Source organism: Narcine bancroftii, chromosome 3, assembly GCF_036971445.1.
Source record: "Narcine bancroftii isolate sNarBan1 chromosome 3, sNarBan1.hap1, whole genome shotgun sequence".
In the NCBI taxonomy this organism is placed as follows: Eukaryota; Metazoa; Chordata; class Chondrichthyes; order Torpediniformes; family Narcinidae; genus Narcine; species Narcine bancroftii.
Genome location: NC_091471.1, coordinates 246,373,525 through 246,400,461, shown reverse-complemented (window position 1 = coordinate 246,400,461; position 26,937 = coordinate 246,373,525). Strand labels below are relative to the sequence as shown.

Below are 26,937 nucleotides of genomic sequence, written 5' to 3'. Positions count from 1 at the left end.
ATGACCTCACGGAAGTCGTGGAAATTCCAGAAAAAGGAGGCTAGTTCGCAAAATCAAGGAGCATGGTATCGGGGGTAGGGTGTTGTCATGGATAGATAGTTGGTTGAGAAATAAGAAACAAAGGGTTGGGATAAACGGATTATTTTCTGGATGGCAGGATGTGACGAGTGGGGTCCCTCAGGGACCCAAGGTGTTGGGTCCTCAGTTGTTTATCATTTGTGTAAATGATTTGGATGAGGGAATTAATAACTGTATATGCAAATTCGCAGATGACACTAAACTGGTTGGGAGTGTAAAGAGTGAGGAGGATGTCAGGAAATTGCAAGGGGACTTGGATAGTTTGGGGAGTGGGCGGAAAGATGGCAGGTGAAGTTTAATGTGAGTAAATGCGAGGTTGTCCATTTTGGAGGCAGAAACAAGAAAGCAGAGTATTATTTAAATGGTGTTAAGCTAGGGAGTGGGGTAGTGCAAAGGGATCTGGGCGCACTTGTTCACCAGTCATTGAAAACTAGCATGCAGGTTCACCAAGCAGTGAAGAAGGCGAACGGGATGTTAGCTTTCATAAAGAGGGGATTGGAGTATAGGAGTAGAGAAGCCCTCCTGCAGTTGTACAGGTCCCTGGTGAGACCTCACCTGGAGTATTGCATCCAGTTCTGGTCCCCATATTTAAGAAAGGACATACTTGCTATAGAGGGAGTGCAGCGTAGGTTTACAAGGTTAGTTCCCGGATTACAGGATTGTCATATATGGATAGGTTAGAAAGACTGGGCTTATATGCACTGGAGTTTAGAAGGATGAGGGGAGACATGATTGAGGTATTTAGGATTATCAAAGGGCTTGACAGGGTGAAATCAGAGCACATGTTCCCAATGATGGGTGAGACCTGGACTAGAGGGCATAGTTTAAGAATACAGGGAGGCCATTTAACACAGAAATGAGGAGAAATTTTTTACCCTGAGAGTTGTGGATCTGTGGAATGCATTGCCACAGAGGGTGATGGGGGCAGATTCGCTGGATAGATTTAAGAGAGAGTTGGATAAGGCTCTTGTGGGCAGGGGAGTTAAGGGTTATGGGGATAACGTTGGGATTGGTTATTGAAAGGGAAAGATCAGCCATGATCCGATAAATGGCGGTGCTGGCTTGATGGGCCAATTGGCCTACTCCAGCACCTATTGTCTATTGTATGAAAAGATGTTTCATGAATAACCAATCAAAATCGACCCATTTATTCTCCTTAAATTTGATTTTTAAATGTACTGCCCGAGAATTGGAAAATCCGGACCAGCCCAATCCCCGGATTTTAGGACTTTTACCATATGTTAAATAGCCACAGTGCGCCAGGTCAGAAACATAGGTAATGAATATAAAAGGAGAGATAGATTGCCAGATGTGGGAGAAACTCGGCAGGTTTCTCTGGTAGTTTCGTGCATTGCACTCGACCTCAGCCTCTGCGGATTTTCTTGTTTACCTTCTCAATTACAGTTCGTACACTGATTAAAAGATGTTTCAATCGTGTAGATGAATCTTATGGTGAGCCCAGACTAGTTTATTGTTCGGGTGGTGTTGGGCGGGGGGGGATTTAAGGAGCCTGATCAGTGCTGGATAAACCTGCAGGGGCTAAAAACCAGATTGCACTAAGATAGAGCTAGATAAAATAGGGGAGAAGGTACCAGAACATATACTTTATAAGTGGGATGAAAAACTGGTGCAATATAGAAGTTCACCAGTACTGCACCATTTACTCAACATATGGAATGTAGAAAGGAAAAAAACAAATTACCAACTACCAAAATTATTATTGACACAAAATCATCTAATCCCTTTCATAATACATAACCTTTCCTTTAGAGAATGGGAGAGAAAAGGGATTAAAAAGAATAGAAAATTGTTTTTTGGGAAATAATTTATTAATATTTGAACAAATGAAGTACAAATATGGAATAACTCACAGTACAATGTTTGCATACCACCAACTGAAAACCTACTTAAAGGACAAATTTGGAAACAGACTGAGATTACCAGAAGGAAGCAATTTTGAAAATGTGATTACAGAAACAATGATAATAAAAAGATTTATAACGAACATGTACATCAAGCTGCAAGAGAAAGAAAATGATGAAATAAGCTATAAACCCAAACAAAAGTGGGAAAAAGATTTAAACAAAGATAAAATATGAAACATGGGAAAAGTTATGCTCTGGAACTATGAAAAATATAATAAACACGAGGTTACGCATGATACAATATAATTGGTTACACAGGCTATACACCACGTCCCAAAAGTTAAATAAATGGGACCCAACAGTATCAGATAGATGTTTTCGCTGTAAGAAGGAAACGGGAACAACAGTACATGCAATTTGGGCATGTGAGAAAGTGGAAAAGTCTTGGGAAGATCTAAATCAGGTATTAAATAAAATCACAAAAAGCAACATACCAAAAAATCCAGAGATCTTTCTTCTAAGTAATATAAGTGAAGAATTAGGCCTCAAACTGGATGAAGTGCAAAAAAGATTCAATTATGATAGCTTTAGCTGTAGCAAAAAAATGTATAATGTCAACCTGGAAATCAGAAGAGAGCCTGAGAGTACAGCAATGGTACATGGAGATGAATAAATGTATTCCATTGCAAAAAATAACATATAATTTAAAAAATAAAGTCACAGTATTCCAACAAATTTGGGAACCGTACATGGAACACAACAGAAAGGGCCTACCGCGGACCTCCACCCCATAAAATGATAGAATGAGAAGAAGATGAAATGAACTGACCCAGTGTGTAGAAGTAGATGACACAATTTTCTTGTTTATTTTCATTGTGTGAAGACATTGTTTAATGGGTTTATTGTATATGTTGAACGTTCAGTGGGTTTGGAGTGGGGTGGGAAGGAGGGAGGGAAGGGAGGGGGGGGAAAGGGGAGAAAATGCCACTATGTATATTCAAGAGGGAAATGTTTGTGTGTATTTTGATTGATATGGTTCATAGTGTGAAAAATAAAAAAAATTTAAAAAACTTGCAGGGGCTGGGCTTCAGGTTTCTGTTCCATCTGCCTGAAGGTAGCAACGAGGTTGATGGGAGTCCTTTATGATGTTGGCTGCCTTCTTGAGGCAATGCCTCGCAAAGATGCCCTCAATGGAAGGGAAGTTGAAACCCGAGGTTATCTTTACTAGATTTACCACTTTTACATTTATATTTAATTTTTTTTTAAATTAGTCATACAGGCCCCTCAACGTCAAAACTGATCAGCAAACTCTGAGACCTGACCCTCAATAACTCACTGGGTCATTGGATCTTGGATTTTCTCACCAGTGAGGATTGGTAAGAACCTCTCCACAATCTCCATCAGTACTTTTAACCTAATACTGTGTGGCTCAGTACGACAACAACACCATCCTACGGTACTGGGTTGTATAAAAAGGAATAGGAAGGAGATTGGAAACTTGGCGAATGGTGCACCAACAACAACCTTGCGCTCAATGTCACCAAAACCAAGGAGCTGATTGTTGACTTCAGGAAGGGAAAACCAGAGGCATATGATCTGGTGATCATTGGGGGATCAAAGGGTGAGCAAATTTAAGTTCTTGGGGGTCACTATCTCACAGGATCTTTGCTGGACCCCAACACTAATGTCATCGTGAAGAAAACACGTCAGAGCCTCTACTTCCTCAGGTGTTTGCGGATGTTTGGTTTGACATCGGAAACGCTGGAAAATTTCTACAAAGGTGCGGTGGAAAGTGTGCTGACCTGCTGCATCATGGTCTGGTACGGGGACACCAATATCTGTGAACATAAAGCCCTGCAAATGATAGTAGACACAGCCCAGGACATCACAGGCAAAACCCTCCCCACCATCAAGAACATCTTCAGGGAGAGCGGCAGCAATCGTCAAAGACCCACACCACCCAGCTCCCGCTCTGTTCTCGCTGCTGCCGTCAGGAAAGAGGTCTCGGTGCCACAAGACTCGCACCGCCAGGGTTCAGGAACAGCTGCTCCCTCTCCACCATCAGACTTCTCAACGACAAACTCAATCAGGGACTCATTTAAGGATTCTGCACATTATTTAGACGATAAATTATTTTCTATATTACACTGTTTCCACTTCCTTTTAACATTTCTCTCTTTTGTACATGTACTTCTTGAGTACAGTTTTTTAATACTATTGTTAAGTAGAAATTCTGCCCGGCCTGCAGGAAAAGGAATCTTGAAGTTGCAAGTGATGTCATGTATGGACTCTGATAATACATCTGAACTATGTCTTTTTGAGGGGTACGGGCAGTCAGGGGAAGTGTGCTCTAGCGAATGGGAGACACTGGGAGAGGGGCAGTATTTTGATTCTCTCGGTGATGCCATCAAACCGGCCCTCCATCTGCTCCCTAATTGGTCTGGACTGTTTGCAGTCTCTCCCCTCAGTGTGAGCTGATCTTGGACTCCCAGCAGACAACTGTGTCTCTAACCCACCTTGCTTGTGTCTGCAGGGAGGTGCAGAAGGCGGTGAACACAACGCGTGGCCTGTACCAGCGATGGTGTGAGCTGCTCCAGAACACCTACAGCGTCAGCAAGGAGGAATACGACTGGACAACCAACGAGCTTCGCAACAGCCTCCGCAGCATCGAGTGGGACCTGGAAGATCTGGACGAGACTATCGATATCCTCCAACCCCATCCACCCTTCCCCAGGTCAGCCCTGCTTCTTGATTCATGCTTTAACTCCTTTTCCACTGGCACCCTGTTCCAAGAATTAACTGGGAATTTATTGTCTGAACGCCAGTGTCAAATGATGTCATTTCACCCTCTACTCCTACTCGTTTGCTGATGCCGGCGTGCTGATAAAACCAGTGGAAAAAGGACAGCAGAAAGTCACCCGTTCCCAGTTGAAGGTACAACACTCCGATCCCCGGTGATGACTGTTCAGTGGAAAAGCAATTAGAGTCCTAGTTAAGGATGGCCCAGTGGAAATGGCACAAAGGGTTTCCTATCCTGGGACACTGGACGGCCAATTAATGAGATGCCAGTGAAAAAGGGGCTATTGACTCTGGGCCTGAACCTTCTGTTTTAAGTTTCACTCCAGAGATGAGTGTTGTGCTGAGGTTCCAAGGCAACACTGAGGTGATGCCCCAATGTCAGAGACGCGGTCCGCTTGCCTCAGGCGGATGTTCAAGAGCATTCTCCCTCGTGTCAGTATTTTCCTTTCACAGTAAGCGAGAGGGGGCTGAGTAGTGCAATAAAATGGAGTGATCGGGAAAAACAAATACAGTAAAACCTCGTAAGAACACAGTCGTTGGGGTCCACGTTACAGCCGAGTCGCGGAACAGATGCATATATGTCATGGTTCAGGAACTAGAAAAATAGAATACTGTGACTCAAACCCTAAAATAAGATCTTTAAGGCTTTTAAACTCCATATATTAACAGACACATCTTGTAAATGAGTTATAGGAGTCCATTTTGGAGTTTGTGGCTGTTAGCCTGGCATCCTAAAATCAATGTTTGGGGTCCACAGATACCCACACTATAAGCGATTCCGCAGATTAACAAATCGCATGCTAATGAGGTTTCACTGTACATTATTACCTGAAAGTAGTGTCACAGATATAAAGGGACATAAAGGGAGCTTTTGGCATATTGGCCTCCATAAATCAAAGTATTAAGAAATGGAGTTGGGATGCTATGGTAAAGACATTGGTAAGGCAGAATTTGGAGTATCGTGTGAACTTTTGCTCACCTAACTACAGGAATGATATCAATAAGATTAAAAGAGCACAGGAAAGGATTACTAGGATGCTGCCCGGTCTTGAGGCACTGAGTTACAGGGAAAGGTTAAACAGCTGGACTTTATTCCTTGGGGTGTAGAAGATTTGATAGAAGTGTACAAAATGGTGAGGGGTGTAGATAGAGTAAACGCAGATAGGCTTTTTCCACTGAGGGTGGATGAGATACAAACCAGAGGACATGGGTTAAAGGTGAAAGGGCAAAAGATTATGGGGAACATTCCCACCTCTTCATGTAGTGGTGAGAGTTTGCTGAATTAGTAAATGCAGGGTTTAAGGGGAATTGGTAAATGCAGGGTTTAAGGGGAATTTGGACCGGTACATGGACAGTGCAGGTCAATTGGACAAGGCAGATTAATAGTTCGGCACAAACTAGAAGGGATGAAGGGCCCGTTTCGGTGCAGTAGTGACTTATGGTTCTGATATCTTCCTCTGAAGCAATTCACATTACTCTGGTCAACATTCTAGTGGTATCATAATGGTTAAATCATTGGAATGCCAGTCAGAGGTCTGGAGCATCGATACAGATGCACAGGTTCGTATCCCTTCTTGGCAAGCCAGGAAATTTGAATCGTAATTAAGTAAATCCGATCTTTTCATCAAAAGCCTCCCGGTTAAGGTCAATATTTAAATCTCTTTCTTGTTCAGTGAAGTCTTGTCTGGGTGTACAGACACGAGGGGAAAATATTATGTCATTGTTGGATCTTGCTGTGTAGCTTGGTAGCTATTTCGCATAATACTGGACACACTTTTTTTACAAAAAGTTTGCTTCCCAGAGAAAAAAAAATTGGGGATTGTAATAGACAACTTCAAGCTGAACGCAAAGATAATTTCAGATTTGCTGTATCATCTAGGAAGTTGGGGAAACATTAAATTGACTTTTATTGAGTTTAGCAGATTTAATCTGATAACGATGCTGACTTGTTGAATTTGTTCAGCCGACCTAAAAACGTTTTGCTGCTGATTTTCATTTGTACTCAGCATCTGATGCCTCTCACATCAGTGCCCAATAATAGTCGGCCAGCACTGATGGATTGCATTTGCCCTGGTGAAACTTTTCACCATGTTCGTCACTGATGGCACCAAGATCAGCAGGGAGGACGTCCAAGTGGGAATACAGAAAATGAATTTTCAATGACACGTTGCAGTTCATGGTTGAAGTAGACTTAAAATATGACAAAAATAGGTTATATCTAAAATGCGGTACGCGATAGGAAAATTTTAAGGTGATTTTTGTGATCAGCAGCCTAAAATCTAAAAAAAATACACCCAAAAGTGTTCAGGAAGCAAAATCTCCGTTGTCCAGTGTGATCATAACATGGAAATTGGGAGTAGGAAAATGCCACTCCATCTTGGTTCTTGATCCTGTATGGAATTTAAACTGGAGATGGGGGAGGGAGTGTTGAAGGAGGAGGTTTCTGAAGAAGAGCTTGTCTTAACTGTAATTGGGTCTGGTTGCGTGAGGATGGTCGGGTGAAGATTACTCCATGCTTTAATTGTGTGGGGGAAGAATGAATTGCTGTACACATCTGTCCTGGAAGATGGCCCTACAACTCGATGCTCCTAGCAGGCTTGGGTTCGGTGTGGGATTGATCGTCTATATCGAGCTGGCTGTTTAGCATTTTGTAAAAACCAGATCAGGCTTCACGTCTGTCTTGGAGAGAGCTCCACTTTAATGAATCCAAGAGCTTTGTAACACTCACTTCTCTTCCATCTGTATTTGTGACAAATCGGGCTGCCTGTCTCTGGACTTGTTCGATGGAAGTAGTGTTTTTGTCTGTGTCTGGGTCCCATGCATCTACAGCGTATTCCAAATGTGGTCCTGATGAAGGTGAGGTAGAACTTCTCCTTGACAGTCCGTCTGGTCTAGTCTGCTGCCCTGAGATTGGAGCTGATAGCAAGCTCAGTCCCACATTCCTGCCTCTTCGTTGCCCCATAGAATGCTGCAGTACAGAAAACAGGCCATGCGGCTCTTCTAGTCTGTGTTGACCATCATTTTGCTCATGAGTCGGAAGGGAAGGTTTAGAATCAGTGCTCTCGACCTAATTGTGACTGAAATATTTTGCTTGAGAAAAATTGTCATTGGCCCATTTGCTTTGGAGTTATGAAACTGTGCACATAATGAGTCAATTAGGTACAATTAAAACATTTTCTTTCCACCCATATCCCACCTTAAGCAATCCCTTACTAATCACAGAGCAGCTATGGCACAGGAATTACTTAAAGTGGTGTGTGAGTGGAAATAAAAAGATTGAGAATCACTGCTCTATAGCCTTAGTTATTGCCATTTTTCTGCTCTCTGCTTTCAAGGGCAAAGAATCCTGGGGGTATAAAACAGTGGGATCTCTGCTGCTTATGGAATTTTCAGTATTCATTTTTAAATATTGGGAGTGGGAAGAATCTGGAACCTGTGCTTGATAGGCGATGGAGGCAGAAAATCCTGCCACAATTATGTTACGTGATCTACTGAGGCAAGAACTAGGAAGGGACTAAGAGATCTTTCTCAGCTAGGATGGATGCGTCAGGCTGAGTGGCAACATTTGTGATGATAATGTCAGGGCTGCAAAGATTTCACCGTGATGGAAATGTTTCTCTTGCTGACTTAACTCACGTTTTCTGGGATGAGGACCTCTCTCCTGTTCCTTTGTCTTTATTGACCCTTAACTACCGTGAACGCATTGTGGAATCGAACCCTCGGAAGTTCAAGATCGAGACGGGCGAACTTTTTGAGCGGAAAGAGTTCGTTGTCCGGACAAGGCAGACAGTAAAGGTAGTATATTTCACAATAATGACTTTACTAAGCAGTAGGACACTGTCCTCTTTGGTATTTTGAAGAACAAAAGGCTTTTCATCCCATCAAGTCTATGCTAGCCCCTGTAATCTATTAGCACTTAGAAAACTACAGTACAGCAAAACAGGCCATTAGGCCCTTTTTGCCCATGCCAAAACATCATTCTGCTGGTCCTACTGACCCACACCCATTCCATAACCCTCTAGACCTCTCCCATCCATGTATCAATCCAATATATTCTTAAAACTTAAGAGTGAGCCTGAAGTGCCAGTTGATGAATTAGACAAAGACGATGTGGTCAAACAATAATCATGGCTTTTATTAGCAGAAACTCATGGTACAATAATGAAAGACAATAGATGCATATACAGCTATATCTAAGGGGAGTGTCTTTAACAGTAGAGATAATCCACAGCCAATGTTAGTATAGCAAGGCTCGCCAGAGGGAAGACAGGCAGCTTGGCAGACATTCACCACAGAGCCCACATTTACCATGTCAGATGGCAGCTCATTCCAAACTCCCACCACTCTCTGAGTGAAGAAGTTCCCCCTCATGTTCCCCCTAAACCTTTCACCCTAAAGTCATGTCCTCTTGTATTTATCTCTCCTAATCTAAGTGGAAAGAGCCTACTCACATTTACTCTGTCTATTCCCCTCATAATTTTGTAAACTTCTGTCAAATCTCCCCTCATTCTTCTACGCTCAAAGGAATAAAGTCACAACCTGTTTAATCTTTCCCTGTATCTCAACTCCTGAAGACCTGGCAGCATCCTAGTAAATCTTCTCTGCACTCTTTCAATCTTACTGTTATCCTTCCTGTAGTTTGGTGACCAGAACTGCACACAATAATCCAAATCTGGCCTCGTCAATGTCTTATACAACCTCACCATAACAACCAACTCCTGTACACAATACTTCGATTTATGAAGGCCAAGATGCCAGAAGCTTTATTTATAACCCTGTCTACATGTGACACCACTTTCAGGGAATTATCTATCTGTATTCCCAGATCCCTTTGTTCCTCTGCAATTCTCAGTGCTCTACCATTTACTAAGTATGTCCTACCTTGGTTAGTCCTTCCAAAATGCAGCACCTCACACTTGTCTGCATTAAATTCCATCTGCCATCTTCTGACCCATTTTTCCAGTTAGTCCAGATCCCTCAGCAAGCTTTGAAAGCTTTCGCCACTGTCCACAACTCCTCCAATCTTCAGCAAACTTCCTGATCCAATTTCCCAACGTTGTTACAGTGCCGGAGATTGGGAACGGGGTTGGACGTGGTGGGAACTGGTTCAGTAATGCAGTAGCTTAGTACCGGGTGGCTGGTTGGCTAGGATATCAGTGAACCTCTGGTGTTCTGAACTTAATGGTGATTTCTCCCTCTATTTTGCCAGCAAATGAAAGATCACATTTCCAGCCCAGCAGCTGTTGCATTTGCTGACAGGAGTGAACGGCAGGTGAGCTGATTTTCTTTTTAGATGCACAGCACGGTAACAGGGCCTTCCGGCACACAAGCCCATGCCACCCAATTGACCTTCAACCCCACCCCCTCATGATTTGAATAAATAACACTGGACAACAAAGATTTTGCTTCCTGAACACTTTTGGGTGTATTTTGGGCTGCTGATCATGAAAATCACCTTAACATCTTTTGGTCATGTACTGTCTTTTAGATATAACCTATTTTTGTGATTTCCTGTCATATTTTAAGTCTACTTCAAACGTACAAAACCACGAAGTGCAACATGTCATTGAAAATTCATTTTCTGCATTCGCACTTGGGTGTCTTCCCGGCTGATCTTGGTGCAGTCGGTGACAAACACGGTGATAGGTTTTACCAGGACATCACGACCCTGGAAAAGCGGTATCAGGGCAACTGGAATCCGTAAGTGCTGGCCGACTATTGTTGGACACTGACAGGAGAGGCATCAGATGCTGAGTACAAACGCAAATGAGCGGCAAACCCTTTTTAGGTCAGTTGAACTAATGCAATGTGTCAGCATCATGATACAATTAAACATGCTAAATTCAATAAAAGCTCATTTAATGTTTCTCCAACTTCCTACGTGATACAGAAAATCTGAAATTATCTTTGTGTTCAGCTTGAAGTTGTCTATCATCAACTCCAATTGTCTTTCAAGAAGTAAACCTTCTGAAAAAAATTTGTTGTCCAGTGTTATAGGGAGTAGCTACCAAGCCACAGAGCAAGGTCCTCAATGCTGTAATACTTTACCCTGCTCTTTGTGCATCCGTGGGACATCCCAGCATTTACTGCCTATCCCTGATGAACCCCGAGCAGGAAAACAAACTTGTCCAGTGATCAATAATGTTGATTTATTCACTTTTGTGCGCTGTTTCCATCCCAATTTCTCACCTCTATTCTTTCAGTACCTCACACTCCTTGTTTCAGAAGATGGTGTGTTCAACACCCCCCCCCCCCCCCACCAGGACCTGAGCTTAAAGTCCAGATGGGTTCTCCAGGGCACACGGAAGGACGAAATGCGTAGATGATATTGCTGGGATTGGAGAAAGTGCCGCATGCTGGGGATTTTCTCTTCCATGGGTAGAAATGGCCAATTGGCATTTTGGGATGGAATCATTTATCAACATGAAACGTTGCCTGTCCATTTCTCTCCATGGATGCTGTCTGACCCACTGAGCCTCTCCAGTGTCTCTGTGACATCACTGCTGTGATGCTGAGGTCTTTAGGCACTTGGGCATATGAAGAAGCACGAGGTAGGAAGTAAAGCCTGATGTGCTTCTGGTGTTGTTGTAGAACCTCTTTGAAGGTATGGATCCACTGAAGAAGCCCACAGATCAATACAGGCGCCTGGACCAGGAGCTGGAGACTGCAAACTCCCAGTACATTGAGGAACAGCGGGTACAGCAGAGGGTAGGTATACATCCACATTGTTTATCTCATCAGGGGGAAGCTATGGAAGTGGGCACGGTTCGAAAGACACGTCTGAATAGGAAGGATAGGGACCAAATGCAGGCAAATAAGAATAGCCCAGATGCCAATGTGGTCAACATGGACGAGATGGGTTGATGGGTCTGTTCCTTGGTGCAGTGACTGGACTCCACTGTGTCCTTTCAACTGACCAGTTGAGAACCGTGTTTCACTGTAAATGTTCTCCTTTATGGTGAACTGAATCCTCAAGATCAGGGGCTCTCAATCTTGTTTTTTGGTTAGAAGTCACAGTATGGTACTCTGGAGTCACTTGAATGGCGGATGTCCTTACCCCCTCCATGGCTCTGTGGCTTGTAGAGCTGGCACCTTCACAGTGTTGGTGAGCCGGTTCAATTGTGTCCTATCTGTGTAGAGTTTGCACGTGCTTCCCCCCCCCGCTCCCCTGGTTCTCTCCTGCAGCCCAAGAATGTAGGGTCGGGAAACAGATTGGTGGATGAGGGGTAGAATCGGGGGAGTTTATGGGAATATGGGGAGAATAAATTACCGGGAGAATGAGGGAGAGTGTGGGATTGCTCTGTTAACCTACTCAGACTCAATGATTATGAAATGAGAGTTTATTGTCATACACACAAGTACAACATACAAATGCACTGAAATTCCTGTTTTCTACAGCTACACTGGTGTGTAAAGTATACTAACAAACAATAAATTTAAATTACCTGTGGGCTCCTATATAGAGAAATGTGAACCAGGTGTTTGTGGTTAACAATTTCATTATCATGATTAGTGACCCTAGGTTTTAAATTGCAGCTTAATTTAAGATCATAGAACCATAAGACATAGAAACTGAAACTATTCAGCCCATCAAGTCTGCCCCACCATTCAATCATTAGCTGATCCATTTTCCAACTTCACCCCATTGCCTGGCTTTCTCATAACCTTCTCTGTCAAGGCTAATCAAGAACTTATACCCAATGACCTGGCCTCCACAACTGCCTATGGCAATAAATTCCAGATTTATCACCCTCTGGATAAAGAAATTCTGTTTCTAAGTGGACGCCCTTCAATCCTGAAGTTGTGCCCTCTTGTCCAAGACTTTCCAACCATGGGTAACAACCTTTCCACATCTGCTCTGTCCACGCCTTTTGACATCCAAAATGTTTCAAATGTTCTAAAGGGCAAGAGCCGTCAAACGCTCCTCATATGATAACCCCTTTTCATTCCCGGAATCATCCTTGTGAACCTCCTCTAACATCAGCACATCCTTTCTTAAATGAGGAGCCCAAAACTGCTCACAATGGGCTCTCACCGGTGCCTGATAAAACGTCAACATTACATCCCTGGTCTTGTTTTCTATTTCTGTGGAAATGAATGCCAGCGTTACATTTGCCTGCTTCACCACAATCTCAACCTGCAAGTTTACCTTCAGGATGTCCTGCACGAGGACTCCCAGGTCCCTTCACATCTGGGAATTTTCAATTCCCCCCCCACCCCATTTAAAAAATACTCTTGTTTATTTTTTTTCTACCCCATTGCATGACCATACACATTCCCACATTGCATTTAATTTGGCCCTTATCTGCCCATTCTCCTAATCTGTTTCAAGTCCTTCTGCAGCCTCCCTGTTTCCTCCACATGACCTGCTCCTCCACCTACCTTCGTATCATCTGAAGATTTGGCCACAAAGCTATACATTGTATAATCTTCAAAAAGCACACACACAAATGCTGGAGAAACTCAGCAGGTCAAACAGGGTCTTTATGTAGCAAAGGTGAAGATACGTCGGGCCCGAAACGTTGGTGATGAATCTTCACCTTTGCTACATAAAGGCCCTGTTTGACCTGTTGAGTTTCTCCAGCATTGTGTGTTTTTTCACTTAACCACCGGAGTCAACAGAACCCTGTGTTTTACCGATTATATAATCTAAATGAAAACATAAAAAGAAACGGCCCCACCACTGTGGAACACCGTCAGCAGCCAATCAGAATATGATCCTTGCATTTCCACTCTCTGTTTCCTGCCAATCAGCCAACGCTCTACCCATACTAATACGTTCCCTGTTTTACCGAGAGCTTTCATTTTAAGTGGACTCGTGTGTGGCACTTTGTCAAAGGCCTTCTGAAGATTCAAGTACCCAACACCCGCTACTTCTTCTATGTCTAGCCTGCTTGCCACTTCTTCAAAGAATTCCAGTAGGTTTGTCAAGCAAATTTAAAATTCCCAGCAAATTATGCCTCTTAACTTTTGATGCTGGCACCTGGATGACTCATCCAATGTTGACGTTTAAGGAGGTGAGAGTGCAAGTTTTAAAATGTTGACTTGAAAAGAGAAGCTTGCTGCATTTTTCTCTCTCTGCTATCAGCCAGAGCTGATAACCACTTCCATATTTGGCAAGGTGGTGAAAGACTCTTAACCATTGGTTAAGGGGCTTGATCCTGATTAACGAATCCCAAGGGGATTCTAATAAATGTGTACTTGCAGTAGAAGTCCAAAACTCCGGATCACGCAAGAATCTGGACTTCTCAAAAACTCCTAAGCTTTATAAATTTAGCAGGCTTCTCCGATTTCAGATTTAGCGTCAGAGTACATGCTTGACGTCACATACAACCCTGAGATTCTTTTTCCTATTTACTGGTAGTGCAAAAAAAAAGCTGTACTCAATGTACACATGGAAACAAATAAAGAAATGTGAACAAACTGCAAAACAGATAGAAAAAATTAATAATAGTTTAAAAGTAAGAATATTGAGTTTGTCATTGAGGAGTCTGATGGTGGACGGGGTAGCAGCTGTCCCTGAACCTGGTGGTGCAAGCCTTGTGGCACCTAGATCTTTTCCCAGCGAGAACAGAGCCTGTGCCGGGTGGTGGGGATCCTCGACGATTGCTGCTTCCCTCCGATGGCAGTGTGCCCCGTACATGTACTCGATGGTGGGGAGGGTTTTGCCTGTGATGTCCTGGGCTGTGTCCATGACCTTTTGCAGGATCTTGTGCTCGGAAGTATTGGCGTCCCCGAACTGGATCGTGATGCAGCCGGTCAGCACACTTTCCACCAAATACCTGTAGAATTTGTGCGCGCGCATGCGTGTGTAGGTACCTCGTGGACACAGCAGCAACCTTAAATAGCATATGTATTTACAAACCCATAGTGATGCATCCTAAAATAATAAACTTGGCCGTGTGAAGAGAAAGAACATGTTGAAATTGAGTGACAAACTTGAAATAATTAAGAAACTAGAACATGGTGTATGGAAACATACAACTTTGCAAAGTCTACAATTTATAATATTAAAAGAAAAGGGCTACTGCTGAAAGGTCCATGGAAACAGTTATTAAATTTGTCGAACAGATCCATAGCTTCAGTCTTCAAGATATCATGTACGTGCACCTGGTGCAGAATAATCTTATCACCAAGAAGTTAGAAAGTCGTAAAGAAGGTAATACACAGAAGTATTTAAAGAAAGCAAAAGGCACATGAACCAATGCAGCAGCTGCGGTAGACCAGTGGTTCTCCACCTTTTTCACTCACCTACCACCTTAAGTAATCCCCATGCCATCGGTGCTCTGTGATTAGTAAGGGATTGCTTACAGTGGTAGGTGAGTGGGAAGGGAAGGTGGAGAATCTCTGCTCTAGACCCAATTGTGACTGAACTATTTTGCTTGAGAAAAATTGTCATTGGCCCATTTCCTTTGGAGTTCTGAAACCGCGCACATAACGAGTCCATGAGGGACGATAAAAACAGTGGTTTTCAAACCTTCCCTTCCCACTCACCTACCACCATAAGCAATCCTTTACTAATCACAGAGCACCGATGGCAGAGGGATTACTTAAAGTGGGATGTGAGTGGAAAGAAAAAGGTGGAGAACCGCTGCGGTAGAAGCTGCAAGTGTTCCATCCACAAACAGGGCAGTTTTATTCCTCCTTAAATTTGAATTTAGAATCCGGACCATTCCAATCGCCAAGCCGTCCGGATTTTCAGACTTCTGCTGCATATGGAACAGTCTGTTCGAATGTTTGAGAAACAGGGGTCTGAGGAGATTCAGCGCCCTCCATCATGTTTATGGACTTATCGGTGATGTAACAGCTGGTGCAGTAGCAAAATGAATTCTGAGATGCATAGAAACATCTGATCTGATCAAGTTCGAGCAAATGCTTCCAAACGCGTTGGACAGTGCCTCATCCTACAACAAGACAGTGATCCCAAACATACTGCTAAAGTGTCAAAGCTTAAAAACTTGAATGGCCAAGTCATTCACCCGATCTGAATCCAACTGAGCATGCCTTCCATATGCTGAAAAGAATACATAAGGGACAAGGCCCCGAAACAAGCAGGAGCTGAAGGTGGCTTCGGCAGAGGCCGAGCAGATCACCACCAGAGAGGATACTCAGCACCTGGTGATATCTATGAATCACAGACTTCAAGCAGTCATTGCATGCAAGGGTTATGCAACAAAGTACTAAACATGACTAATATACATAATATTACTCTGTCCCAAATATTATGGTACTCCAAAATGAGGGGTCTATATCTAAAAGGTGCTGTAATTTCTACATGGTCAAACTGATAATCTTGAACAAAATCTAGAATGTGCACTTTAATCACGTGAATCGTTTGATTGCAAATTTAAAGCGGAGGAGCGCAGGGGCAAATAAAGGAAAAAAGTGTCTTTGTCCCTAACATTACGGAGGGCATCGTAAGCCACAAGGCAGACTCCGTTGCAAAGAGATTAGCTAAAATTGGCAGTGCCTCTTGCTATAACGGAGTTCTCACGCTTTGCAAAGCAACAATAAAGCCCATGGCAGCTGAATTTGTGTTGGTTTGTCAAGTGTTTGCAGATCTACTTCAACAGATGATTTGCAGCATTTGTCTGCAAGGTGAGATAACTGTTGTCCATTGATATCCATACAGCTAATAGTAGATCAGCAAGACCAACAGCTCGAGCTGGTGTCTGGAAGCATCGGGGTCCTCAAGAACATGTCCGGACGAATAGGAGATGAGCTGGACGAACAGGCGGTGTAAGTAGATACAGGCAGCAAGCTCTGACCAGACTAACTGCCCTCAGGCCTTATAAAGCTTACTGAGTGTTCATGGTGACTGGGACTTAGAAAATGGAAGCTCTTGGGTATCAGGGTTGTCACAGATGCTAGTGGGAAGGGACTGAACTGGAGGGAGAATAGAGCCAAAGTGGGAAGGAATGTCCTTGGCAGAAACGATAGGTCTACTGGGTGAGTCCTTCCTCCGGATCGTTGGGAAGAGGAGTTAGAGAGGAAATGGAGGGGGACACGAGGTTGCACATGCTGGTGTCTGGAGTAAAACCACAAACTCTCCGGGTCAAGCAGCATCTGTGGGGGAAATTAATCTTTGGGTTGAACCCATTATCGAGACTTGCAACAACCTGACATTTCCTATCCCTCCCCCCCCCTCCCCCCCCCCCCCCCCCCCCCCCACAGATGCTGATTGACCTGCAGATTTCCTTGAAAATGTTGTTTTCTTTTGTGGAAACGGTTTGTGTGTTTGAGGTACAATGAGGCCATGGGAGGTAGTTCGAGGGGAAATGAAGATAGTTCATGGATGGGAATGGGGTAGTGTGTGGGCCAGATGGAGAATTAAAGAGGACTGGAAAGTTGGGATCACCTCTGTGGCCAGAACAGAGTACTCTGCCTGCTATCTGTGATGGGCGGCACAGTTAGCACAACGCTGTTACAACGCCAGCGACCAGGCTTTGAATCTGGTGCTGTTTGTCAGGAGTTTCCACGTTCTTCCCGTGTCTGCGCGGGTTTCCTCCGGGTGCTCTCGTTTCCTCCCACCGTTCAAAACTTACCAGTTGTGTAGGTTGATTGGGTGTAAATTCGGTAGCACGGGCTTGTGGGACTGTTACTGAGCTGTAAATGTAAATTTTTTTAAGAAGTCCCTGGCGCAGAGATCACATTGTGAGCAGTATTCCCTTAAAGCTGTGCACGCACACGCGCAGCACACAAATGGTTTGTGCGCATGAGCAGACTCACGCAAACCAATGTGCATGCACAAACATGTACACTTTGATGCCCTTTGTGCCACTTGGTGAGCAACGCACACACACTAAATTGAAAGAAGTAGAAGTTTAACACAGCTTGTGTGGGAAAAGGTGTTTTGGGCCTTGGAGAGTGAGGAGGTAAATGGAAAGTTGCAGCATCTTTTGCAGTTGGAGCTACTGATACCTTGGCCACGTGACACCTTTGACTGTTCTTGACATAGGGTGGAGGAAGAATTGCATATAGGGGCGACATCAGAAAGGAAGAGGCTGGCTTGACGGAGTTAGTCCCAACTAATGTTGCGTTGTCTGATCAGCGCATGAAAATGCGCTCGATAAACTTGGACCTATATCCCACAACTTGTCGATGACCATGACGAGGGGGAAAAATGTGTTTGGAGATTGTTTTGGTGCATTAACTAGTATGACCCGGAACTAACTGAAGGCCCAGGTCTCATGTACTGCAGACCTGCAGAAAATCGGAGGACTGACATATATTCTGTTTGGGCATTAACATCAACTTTTCCAGTTTCCATTAGCGTCCCCACTCCCCCCCCCCCCACCATCTCTCTGCTTTCCCTATCTCAATTACTCCTTTCCTCTCTCTCTCTCTTTTCCTATTCCTCTCCTCCAGCTCTGCATTCCCAGAGTCACCCCCTCCCCGATCATTCTCACGTTTCTTTCCTATCCAAGTCCAATTATCGCCCTTTGTCTGTTGGCCTGTTCCCCCTGCCCCTTCCTACCTTCTCCCTCCCCCTAGTCTTTTTATTCAGTCGCTTGCCTGCTTTCTGCTCATACTCGACGTAGGGCTCAGGTTCCAATTCGGGATTTTTCGAAGTTAGGATGGTTCGAATCCCTACTTACAATTTCGAATTCCAATCTGTTCCCACACTTGCATTATGCAAAACGCGACTCTCTCTCACCATGATGGCATCTTCACCATCCAGCAATTAGTTTGATGCTTCAAAAGTTCTTTGTGCCCAGTGTACGTTAATAGTTTTTTCTTCAGTGTGGAATAAAGCTATTCAAAAGTTAACTATAAAAAATGGTAGAGGTGTGGTATTCTTTCTCGACATGATTTTATTCGACTTTCGTTGGGTTTGCTGGAACACAACCCCATCATAAGTTAAGGAGCACCTCTATGGATGTCGTGAGCCTGAGTTTTTAATTACAGTGACAGCATCTGCAGACTTTTGTGCTTCACCCGAAGGCCCAGGAAATACTCATTGATTAGGAACTAACAAATAGGAGTGGATTTTTAAAAAAAGTGTTTTCAGGACCACCATTTTGTCATTTTATTTCACGAGCAGTTTAAACTCCCATGTAATCGGATCTCCAGGTCATTAATGTTAGCAGCTGGGTAACTAGTCCAGAAAAATGATGTTGGTGTTCAAGGATGGATTGCAAGATGCAGGTACCATGATTAATACAAATAAACACTTGGTTTCAAATGATACAATACAATTGGCTCCATAGATTATATGTTACACCTCAAAAGAATGGAATCCAACACTATTGGACAATGCTTCCGTTGTAAACAAGAAATTGGTACAATAATACATGTGATTTGGAGAGGTACAGAAGTGAAAACCTTTTGGGAGGATTTAAACTTAATATTAAATAGAATTACAAAAAAAAATAGATACCAAAAGACCCAAAAATCTTCCTGTTAAATAACATAAAAGATAAGAATTAGGTCTAAAATTAGACAAAAAAAGTGGTTTTATTCTGATTGCATTACCAGCAGCAAAAAAAGTGCGTCATGATAACTTGGAAAATGGAAGCAACCTTAAAAATGCAACAATGGTCTATAGAAATGAACAAGTGTATTCCATTAGAAAAAAATACTGACCACCTAAGAGTGCAATACACTTTATTTGAACAAATTTAGGAACCATACATAAAGTTTATGCCAATCCTGGACCTCCATCTCTTCACCTGACAAGTTACAATTAAGAAAACAGTCAAGTATAAAATATTGGATGACACGATCTCTTTTTCTTTTTTTCTTCTTCTTCTTCTTCTGTTATTTGTTTTTTTTTGCTTTAAGTTGTAGGGTTTTCTTAATCTGTATTTTTTCATTTTTAATCTGTATGTTTTATCGTCATTAATAAATGAGGGGATGGGGAGGGAGGGGGAAGGGGAAGTGTCACTGTATATATATTAACACTGAATATCTGTATATATTGTTACTGACGTGAAGTATTAAATAAAAAATTATTTAAAAAAAAGATGGATTGCAAGAGCCAAATAATGGTGCTATTACACAAAGACAGAGCAGGTGACAAGCCATGCATGTCATTCTCCTGTACTGCAATAAATCTCAGATCTGGGAAATCCGTCCTTCCTCTCAGGGGATTTCTCTTGCTCTGTTTAACCACAGTTACATTTACTCTGATCAAAAGGAATCAGTCCAGCTCAGGTTCGAGGCCATAGCATAAGCTGGCAACTTGATCTGGAGGTGTACTGTTCTCTGGCAAGGAGATCCACCCTGTTCCACGTGACGCTCATTTGTTTTCCTTTCACAGGATGCTGGATGAGTTCTCCCACGAGATGGACAACACCCACTCGCGTCTGAACAGCACGTTGAAGAAATTAGCTAAGGCTTCTCACTTGACCACTGGTAGGCATCTCCCCACCTGCCCCATCACCCCAGAGTTAGCCTCCCACCTCTTTGGTGGATTGCCCATTTAAGACATAAATGAATCAATTGTGTTTCTCTTAAGGTTGTGAATCTTTAGAATGGTGGAAGCAAGTCTTTGAATAGTTTTAACAGAGAGGACAATGGATTCTTGATCAACATGGGTGGGTAGAAGTTTGGCTGTAAATACACAAAAGTGTTGGAGGAACTCAGCAGGTCCTTGTATTGATACATCCTTGTATCAATCGGAAGCAAAGGTACATAACCAAACATAGAACCACAGAACATTACAGCACAGAGTCAGGCCCTTCGGCCCTTCTACTCTGTGCTGATCTATTTTTCTGCCTAATCCCACTCACTTGCACCCAGTCCATAGCCTTCCATATCCCACTCATCCAGGCACCTGTTTAAATTCTTAAATGTTAAAATTGAGCTGACAGCTCATTCCACACTCCCATCGCTCTCTGGTGTGAAGAAGCTCCCCCAAAACTTTAGCCTTTGCACTTTTAACCCATGTTCTCTGCTTTGTATCTCACCTACCCTCAGTGGAAAAAGCCTTCCTACATTTACTCTGTGTATACCCCTCATAATTTTAAATACCTCTATCAAATGTCCTCTAATTCTACTACACTAACCTGTTTAACCTTTCCCTGTAACTCAGAACCAAAGTCCAGGCAACAGGAGAAAGATTGAGTCGACCAGGTCTTTACTCATTGGAGTGTAGAAGGTTGAGGGAGGATTTGATAGAGGTATATAAAATTATGAGGGGAATAGATGAGAGTAGATGTGAATAGGTAGGTGAGTTTGGGATGAGGGGTCATAAGTTAAGGGTTAGGGGGGAAAAACTTTCGAAGTTACATGAGGAAGTTTCTTCACTCCGAGAGTGGTGGCTGAGTGGAATGACCTTCCAGAAGAGGTGGTTGCAGCAGGGTCATTTCTGTCATTTAAGAGGAGATTGGATGAGTGCATGGATGTGAGGGGACGGGAGGGTTATGGGCAGGGAGCAGGTAGGTGGGACTAGTGGAGTTAACTTAAATCAGTGCGGACTAGAAGGGCCGATGTAGCCTGTTTCCGTACTGTAATTATTATATGGTTATATAACATCCTTGTATATCTTCTCTCTGCTCTTTCAAGCTTATTGGTATCTAACCTTGATTGGGTCTGAGCCCTGTGTCACGGTATGAGAACGAAGCAGGCAGGTACCTGAGTAAAAAGGCTGGTGAAGGAGGGGCAGGGCCTTGATCTTATTGAATGGTGGAGCAGGTGTGAGAAACTGGATGGTCTTCTCCTCCTTCCCAGGTGCATGTTTGCAGTAACTATGGCAAAGCACCCCGACGTGCTTCGAAACCTCGTTATCAAAATAAAAACTAAATCAGTTCATGTAATAGCAAGGAAAAGCTTGGTCAGAGTGGTAGCTGTCAAGGAGTGTTTTCATAGGCACAGAAGTGAAGGGATTTGCAAAGGGGATTCCAGAGCTTCGCAGCTTGGGGCCTGGAGGGACAGGCTCCAATGGTAGGGCAAATAGAGCAGAAGCAGTACAGTTAGTGCAACGTAGTTACAGCGGCAGCGACCTGGGTTTGATTCCATCACTGCCGGTAAGGAGTTTGCACATTCTCCCCACGTCTACGTGGGGGGCTCCGGTTTCATCCCCCTGCCCCCCGAAAACCTACTGCAGGTTGGAGGTGTAATTGGGCGGCATAGGCTTGTGGGCCGGAAAGGCCTGTATGTCTAAATCTTAGAAATAATTAAATTAAAAAATATATTCAGGAATGATCAGGATATGAGGAGTGGGAGAGTTGTAGGTTTAGAGGTGGTGAGGGGCGCTACATAAATTGCCTTTCATCCCCTTAAACCATATGATATTTGTGATGTCAACCTTGCCGGTGGCTGTGATTCTGCACTAACTGTAACCCCCCCCTCTACGTTGGCAGCTCGTCGCCAGTGGTGTGTGATTGTGGCTCTTCTCGTCATCCTGATCGTGGTCCTCATTTTGATCTTCACACTGTGACTTTTGATGTGGTGAACAACAGGGTGCGTGGGTGGGACTGGTGGCCGCCGAGGGCAACTAGCAGCTTGAGTGTCTGCCCCTGGGAGCAGCGTCTATGGAAGTCGCATCCGGGTTGAGACGAAAGACTGGCCTGTTTGAATTCACCAGCACCACCTGAAAATACGTGACTGAACATGTGTGAATGCGCAAAGAGCAAGGAATGTAACCAACTGCCTTTTTGTCACACATGCTTGCAAGCATAAACAGGCAAGGCCCCTCAACTTTTGCCAACTATATCGGTACTGCCTCATGCACCCGTGATGAACTTTTTAACTTTATTCCCTTTGCTGCTAACTTTCACCTCATCCTCAAATCCACTTGGTGCATCTCTGGTGACACTCTCCTCTTTCTTGATCTCTCTACCTCCACCTTGGGAAACGAGCTTTCCACTGACACTTACTAACCCACAACTACCTCAATTGCACTTTTTCCACACCCTGTCCCCTGAAAGGATTCGATTCTTTTCTCTCAATTTCTCGCTCTCTATTGAACCTGCTCCCAAGATTAGGTCTTCCGGTCCAGATCATCTGAGGTCCAAAAAACATGGCTTCCCCTCAAATCAGCCCTTACCCTCATTTCCCACTCATCGGTCCTTGCCCCCTCTGCCCACAGATGCAACAAAAACAGGGTTCCCTTGTCCTCATCTACTACCCCACCAGCCTCCATATTCAACATATTATCCTCTGTAATTTCCGTCACCTACAACATGATCCCACCACTTCTCCTCTGCCTTCCATAGTTACCACTCCCTCTGTACTCTCTTGGCCACTCTTTCCCCCCCACTAATCGCCCCCTTGGCACCTTCTCCTGCAGACGCAGGGTGTGGCACATTTGCACCCACACCACCAATCAGGGCCCAAAGCAATACTTCACATGTGAATCAGTGGGAGTTATTTACTGCATCCAGTGCTCCCATTGCGGCCATCTCAACATCGGAGAAACTGGACACAGACTGGGAGATTCTGCCCGCATCAATGAAAGAAGTCCCAGTGGTCATCCATTTCAAATCTGCTCCCCATTCCTGCGCCTATCCATGGCCTCAGGTACTGTCAAACCAGTGCCACCTGTAAGTTGGAGAAACACCTCTCTCCAACCAGATGGCATTAACATCGACTTCTCTGATTCCTGTAGCCCACTCCTAATTCTCCCTTCCTTCCCTTTGTCTTCTTACCTTCAGTTCTCCACCCCCTTCCCTCCTCATTCACAGAGCCAACCCATTTTCTGGTGTGCCCTCCCTCCCTTACCCACCAATTACCTCCTGCCTGTGGGACTGTGCTCCTTCTCACCCTGCACCTTAAATTCTAAAACCATATTTCCAGATATTTATCTTATCCAAGGAAGTGAACTGGATCGAGGGATCAGAAAGATTGCGGTATCTGTGATCACAAAGAGCAAGTGGTCTGGTACAGAGCAGGTGGTCTGATGAGGCTGGAGGTCCTATCTTCTCTCTCCTTTCTTCAGCAAGTCTAATTGCTTTTGGATGGGTTTTCATTGAAAATACTGGGCCTTGGATTTCTTCTGGTCATGCAGTTGAGTTCCAGACACTCCCTGAGAGTTAAATGAAAAGAAATCTGGGCTAACATTCCAGTTTATTGGTAAGAAATTAATGCTCTGGAGATTGAAATTCTTAAAGATCAGGCAGATGATTTACACTGGACAACAAAGATTTGGCTTCCTGAACACCTTTGGGTGTATTTTATGGATTTTGGGCTGACCACAAAAATCATCTTAAAATGTCCCTATCACATACCATTTTTAGATATAAGCTATTTTTGTGATTTCCTGTCATATTTTAAGTCTACATCAATCAGACGAAACCACGAAGTCCAACATGTCATTGAAAATTCATTTTCTGCATTCGCACTGGGACTTCGTCCCTGCTGATTTTGGCTCAATGACGAACATGATGAAGAGCTGCATCAGGACATTGTGACCATGAAGAAGCGGGATCAGGGCGAATCCATCAAGGCTAGCCGACTGCTGACACGAGGCATCAGATGCTGAGTACAAATGAAATCAGCGGCAAAATATTTTTAGGTCAGTTGAACTATTGTAATGTTAGCATCATTATCAGATTAGACATGCTAAATTCAATAAAAGCGCATTTAACGTTTCTCCAACTTCCTACGTGATGCAGCAAATCTGAAATTATCTTTGTGTTCAGCTTGAAGTCTTCTGTCATGATCCCCAACTTCTCTTCAGGAAGCAAACCTTTTGGGGGAAAAAATTGTTGTCCAGTGTTGTTGCTCCCATCTACACCCAAGGCTAAGAGGTGGCCTTCTTTACACTAGAGAATAAATGGGTGTATAAATGTCTGTTCGCTGTCTTGGGAAGTTATACTTTTTGGATGTGATGTTAACATGAGCTGTCATAAAAATCCCATGGCTTTATTTTGAAGACCAGGATGTTTTCTATGTCCTAAATAGTGTTGTAAGATAGTGTCTCAGTTTAGGACTGTGGAGAGGGTATCTATCCATCTGTATTTCTGATCCCTTGGCTCACCCATTAACCCTCCCTCACCTTTAGCTGTTTGAGATTAATCCTCAACTCTTTTCTGCCTCGAGTTTAGCTGGAGAAAGTTACTTTTTCCTCCCTTCCCCATCACCTCAGTTTCTTTTTCCTTCCATTATCCCACCCATATCCACCTCTGACCTCTTACCTGTACTCCCTCCTCTCCACACCCACCTCTTTATTCAAGCTCTTTGCTTACGCCTCGATGAAGGGCTTGGGCTCGAAGCACTGGGTGCCCTTTATTTCTTAAGAATGCTGTGTGGCCTGCTGTTTGTGTATTGCAGTCACAGCATCTGCAGATTTTTCCTGTTTAACTTTATTATCTTGTTTGCCATTGACTCTCTCCACATTTCCCTGCCCTCTCATGAAATAACAGGAGCCATCAAACACCTTCTGACAGCTTTCCATAAGGTTCAAGCTTCATGGACCAGGCTATTTTGCACAGTGGTTCAAATTTTTTTCATTGTTAGTACTTTTATTTTTTTACCTGTTATTCAATGATTTGTTTCTTTGCCTTTATACAACAGCTTTTTATTTCCATATTGTTTTAATAAAAGCACTAAATTATGTGTCAAAAACTAAGTTTGTGGGAGTAATTTAAAATGTGTTTTCTTCACAACACTGTTAATAGTGCTCTCGACCCAGATTTGAATCCAGAGGTATCTGTAATGAGTTTTTACGATCTCTCCATGACGTATGTTGATTTCTTCCAGATGCTCCAGTTTTCTCCCACTCTTGAAAAAGTACAGGGGCTGTAGGTTAATTGGTGCAAGGGCTTGTGGGCTGGAAGGGCCTGTTACCGTGCTGTATATCTCAATTTAATAACAGAGTCAGCTTTGGAGGTTGCGTTGTTTCAGTTGGTGATCTGAAATTAAAATTCTCCAAATGAGGCAGTGGCGTGGATGGACTGCAGGAGGTTGACCAAGTTGGAAATTGCCACGAGAACCTGTCCTCATCTGCTGGTGATTAGTAACCTTCTTTCACTGGGGAAATGTCTGCATAGGAAGCCTCACCTTGTCCAAACCAGAGACTAGATTATAGGCAACGTCCCAACCACCAATTAATTAAACAAGGTGAGAACATTTCTGGTGGTCATTTGGGGAGTTACGATGATTATAGAGAGATTTGTAGCAAATAAAAAGTTGCTGGCCATCTGAGAACTGGAGAGTCGACACTTTGCGGTGGGCTGTGGTAGAGTCTTGGTGAGAACACAGTTGAAGAGGAGTAGAAACAACAGTGAGGGAAGCAGTGAGGGTCTGACAGAACTCCCAGCCAAAAAGGGGAGGAAATCCTCAAAGTGGGCATTTACTTTGCCGTGAAGAAGTGGAGATTTAACTGGTGCTTGCTCCAGATTCCAGTGGGCCAGATCGTGGTTTGATGACTGGAATGGTCATGTTTCTCCTCCACAGCTGCTCCTCCAGAATGCAGCATCAGCTGTCTCCTGGTTTGCAGAAAGACTGTTGATAGAAGTGACTTAGTGCTTATCACGATTGTAAATATAATCTTCTGGTCTCCGTACTGATGAACTTGTTACTGCAGAATGCCAGCATTCCTGATACTCCTTAACCTCCCTTCTATGTTCAGTGAATTTGTCATTCCAAAGTTCAACACCCCAGCTGCAACTCTCCCACTCTTTTGCATTCACCCCTCATCCCTCTGCTTCATCGGGAGAAAGGGCTGTTTTCAATCGCTCCATGTTCTTTCCCTTCCTTATCTCTAATCTCCAGCCTTTCACCCCTCAGTGGGTTTGGGATTGTCCGTTCCTAAATTTAATCGCTTCACTTGCAACCCGTGAAATCTGGGCAGCACGGTTAGCGCAATGCTAATGACTAGCGACTGGGACTCAAATCTGGCGCTGTCTGTAAGGAGTTTGTATGCTCTCCCCGTATCTGCGTGGGTTTTCTCCCATCTTGAAAAAAAATGTTCAGAATGTGATAGTACAGTCCTATCACCAATGTATATAGTTACAGTATCTAGAGTGTAATGACTGTGCTTACAGCGATTGGCTGAGAGCTTAGCCACGCCTACTGTCTGGGCCTTAAAGGGTTGTGTCCCTAGCCAGGTCAGATCATTCCGGACTGGTCGGCCACCTGTGAAGAGCTCCTGTCTTTTGCTAATAAAAGCCTTGGTTTGGATCAACAAGTCTTTGGTTCTTTCGACGAGCTCTACATAGGGGTTGCAGGCTTATTGGGGTATTTGGGCAGCATGGGCCAGAAGGGTCTGTCACCATGCTGCATGTCTAAATTTAAAAAGAGAAATGGT

General features: G+C 43.7%; 1 protein-coding gene across 1 annotated transcript; it reads left to right on the top strand.

Annotated features, from left to right (window-relative positions):
* On the top strand, positions 1–26,817 carry LOC138756808 (syntaxin-6-like). Its single transcript, XM_069923198.1, has 10 exons — positions 1–74; positions 3,021–3,157; positions 3,604–3,763; positions 4,393–4,646; positions 8,443–8,537; positions 9,952–10,014; positions 11,334–11,450; positions 16,375–16,481; positions 20,005–20,099; positions 22,049–26,817. The coding sequence occupies exons 1-10, from the start codon at positions 1–3 to the stop codon at positions 22,123–22,125; spliced, it is 1,179 nt and encodes a 392-aa protein (XP_069779299.1). The 3' UTR covers positions 22,126–26,817.
* Positions 26,818–26,937: the final 120 nt, after the last annotated feature.

Coding starts and splice junctions, on each gene's coding strand:
- LOC138756808 (XM_069923198.1), top strand. CDS start 1: ATGACCTCACGGAAGTCGTGGAAATTCCAGAAAAAGGAGGCTAGTTCG. Junction 3,764..4,392: donor ACCTGCTGCATCATGGTCTG/GTACGGGGACAC, acceptor GGTCTGGACTGT/TTGCAGTCTCTCCCCTCAGT. Junction 4,647..8,442: donor AGATCTGGACGAGACTATCG/ATATCCTCCAAC, acceptor ACTACCGTGAAC/GCATTGTGGAATCGAACCCT.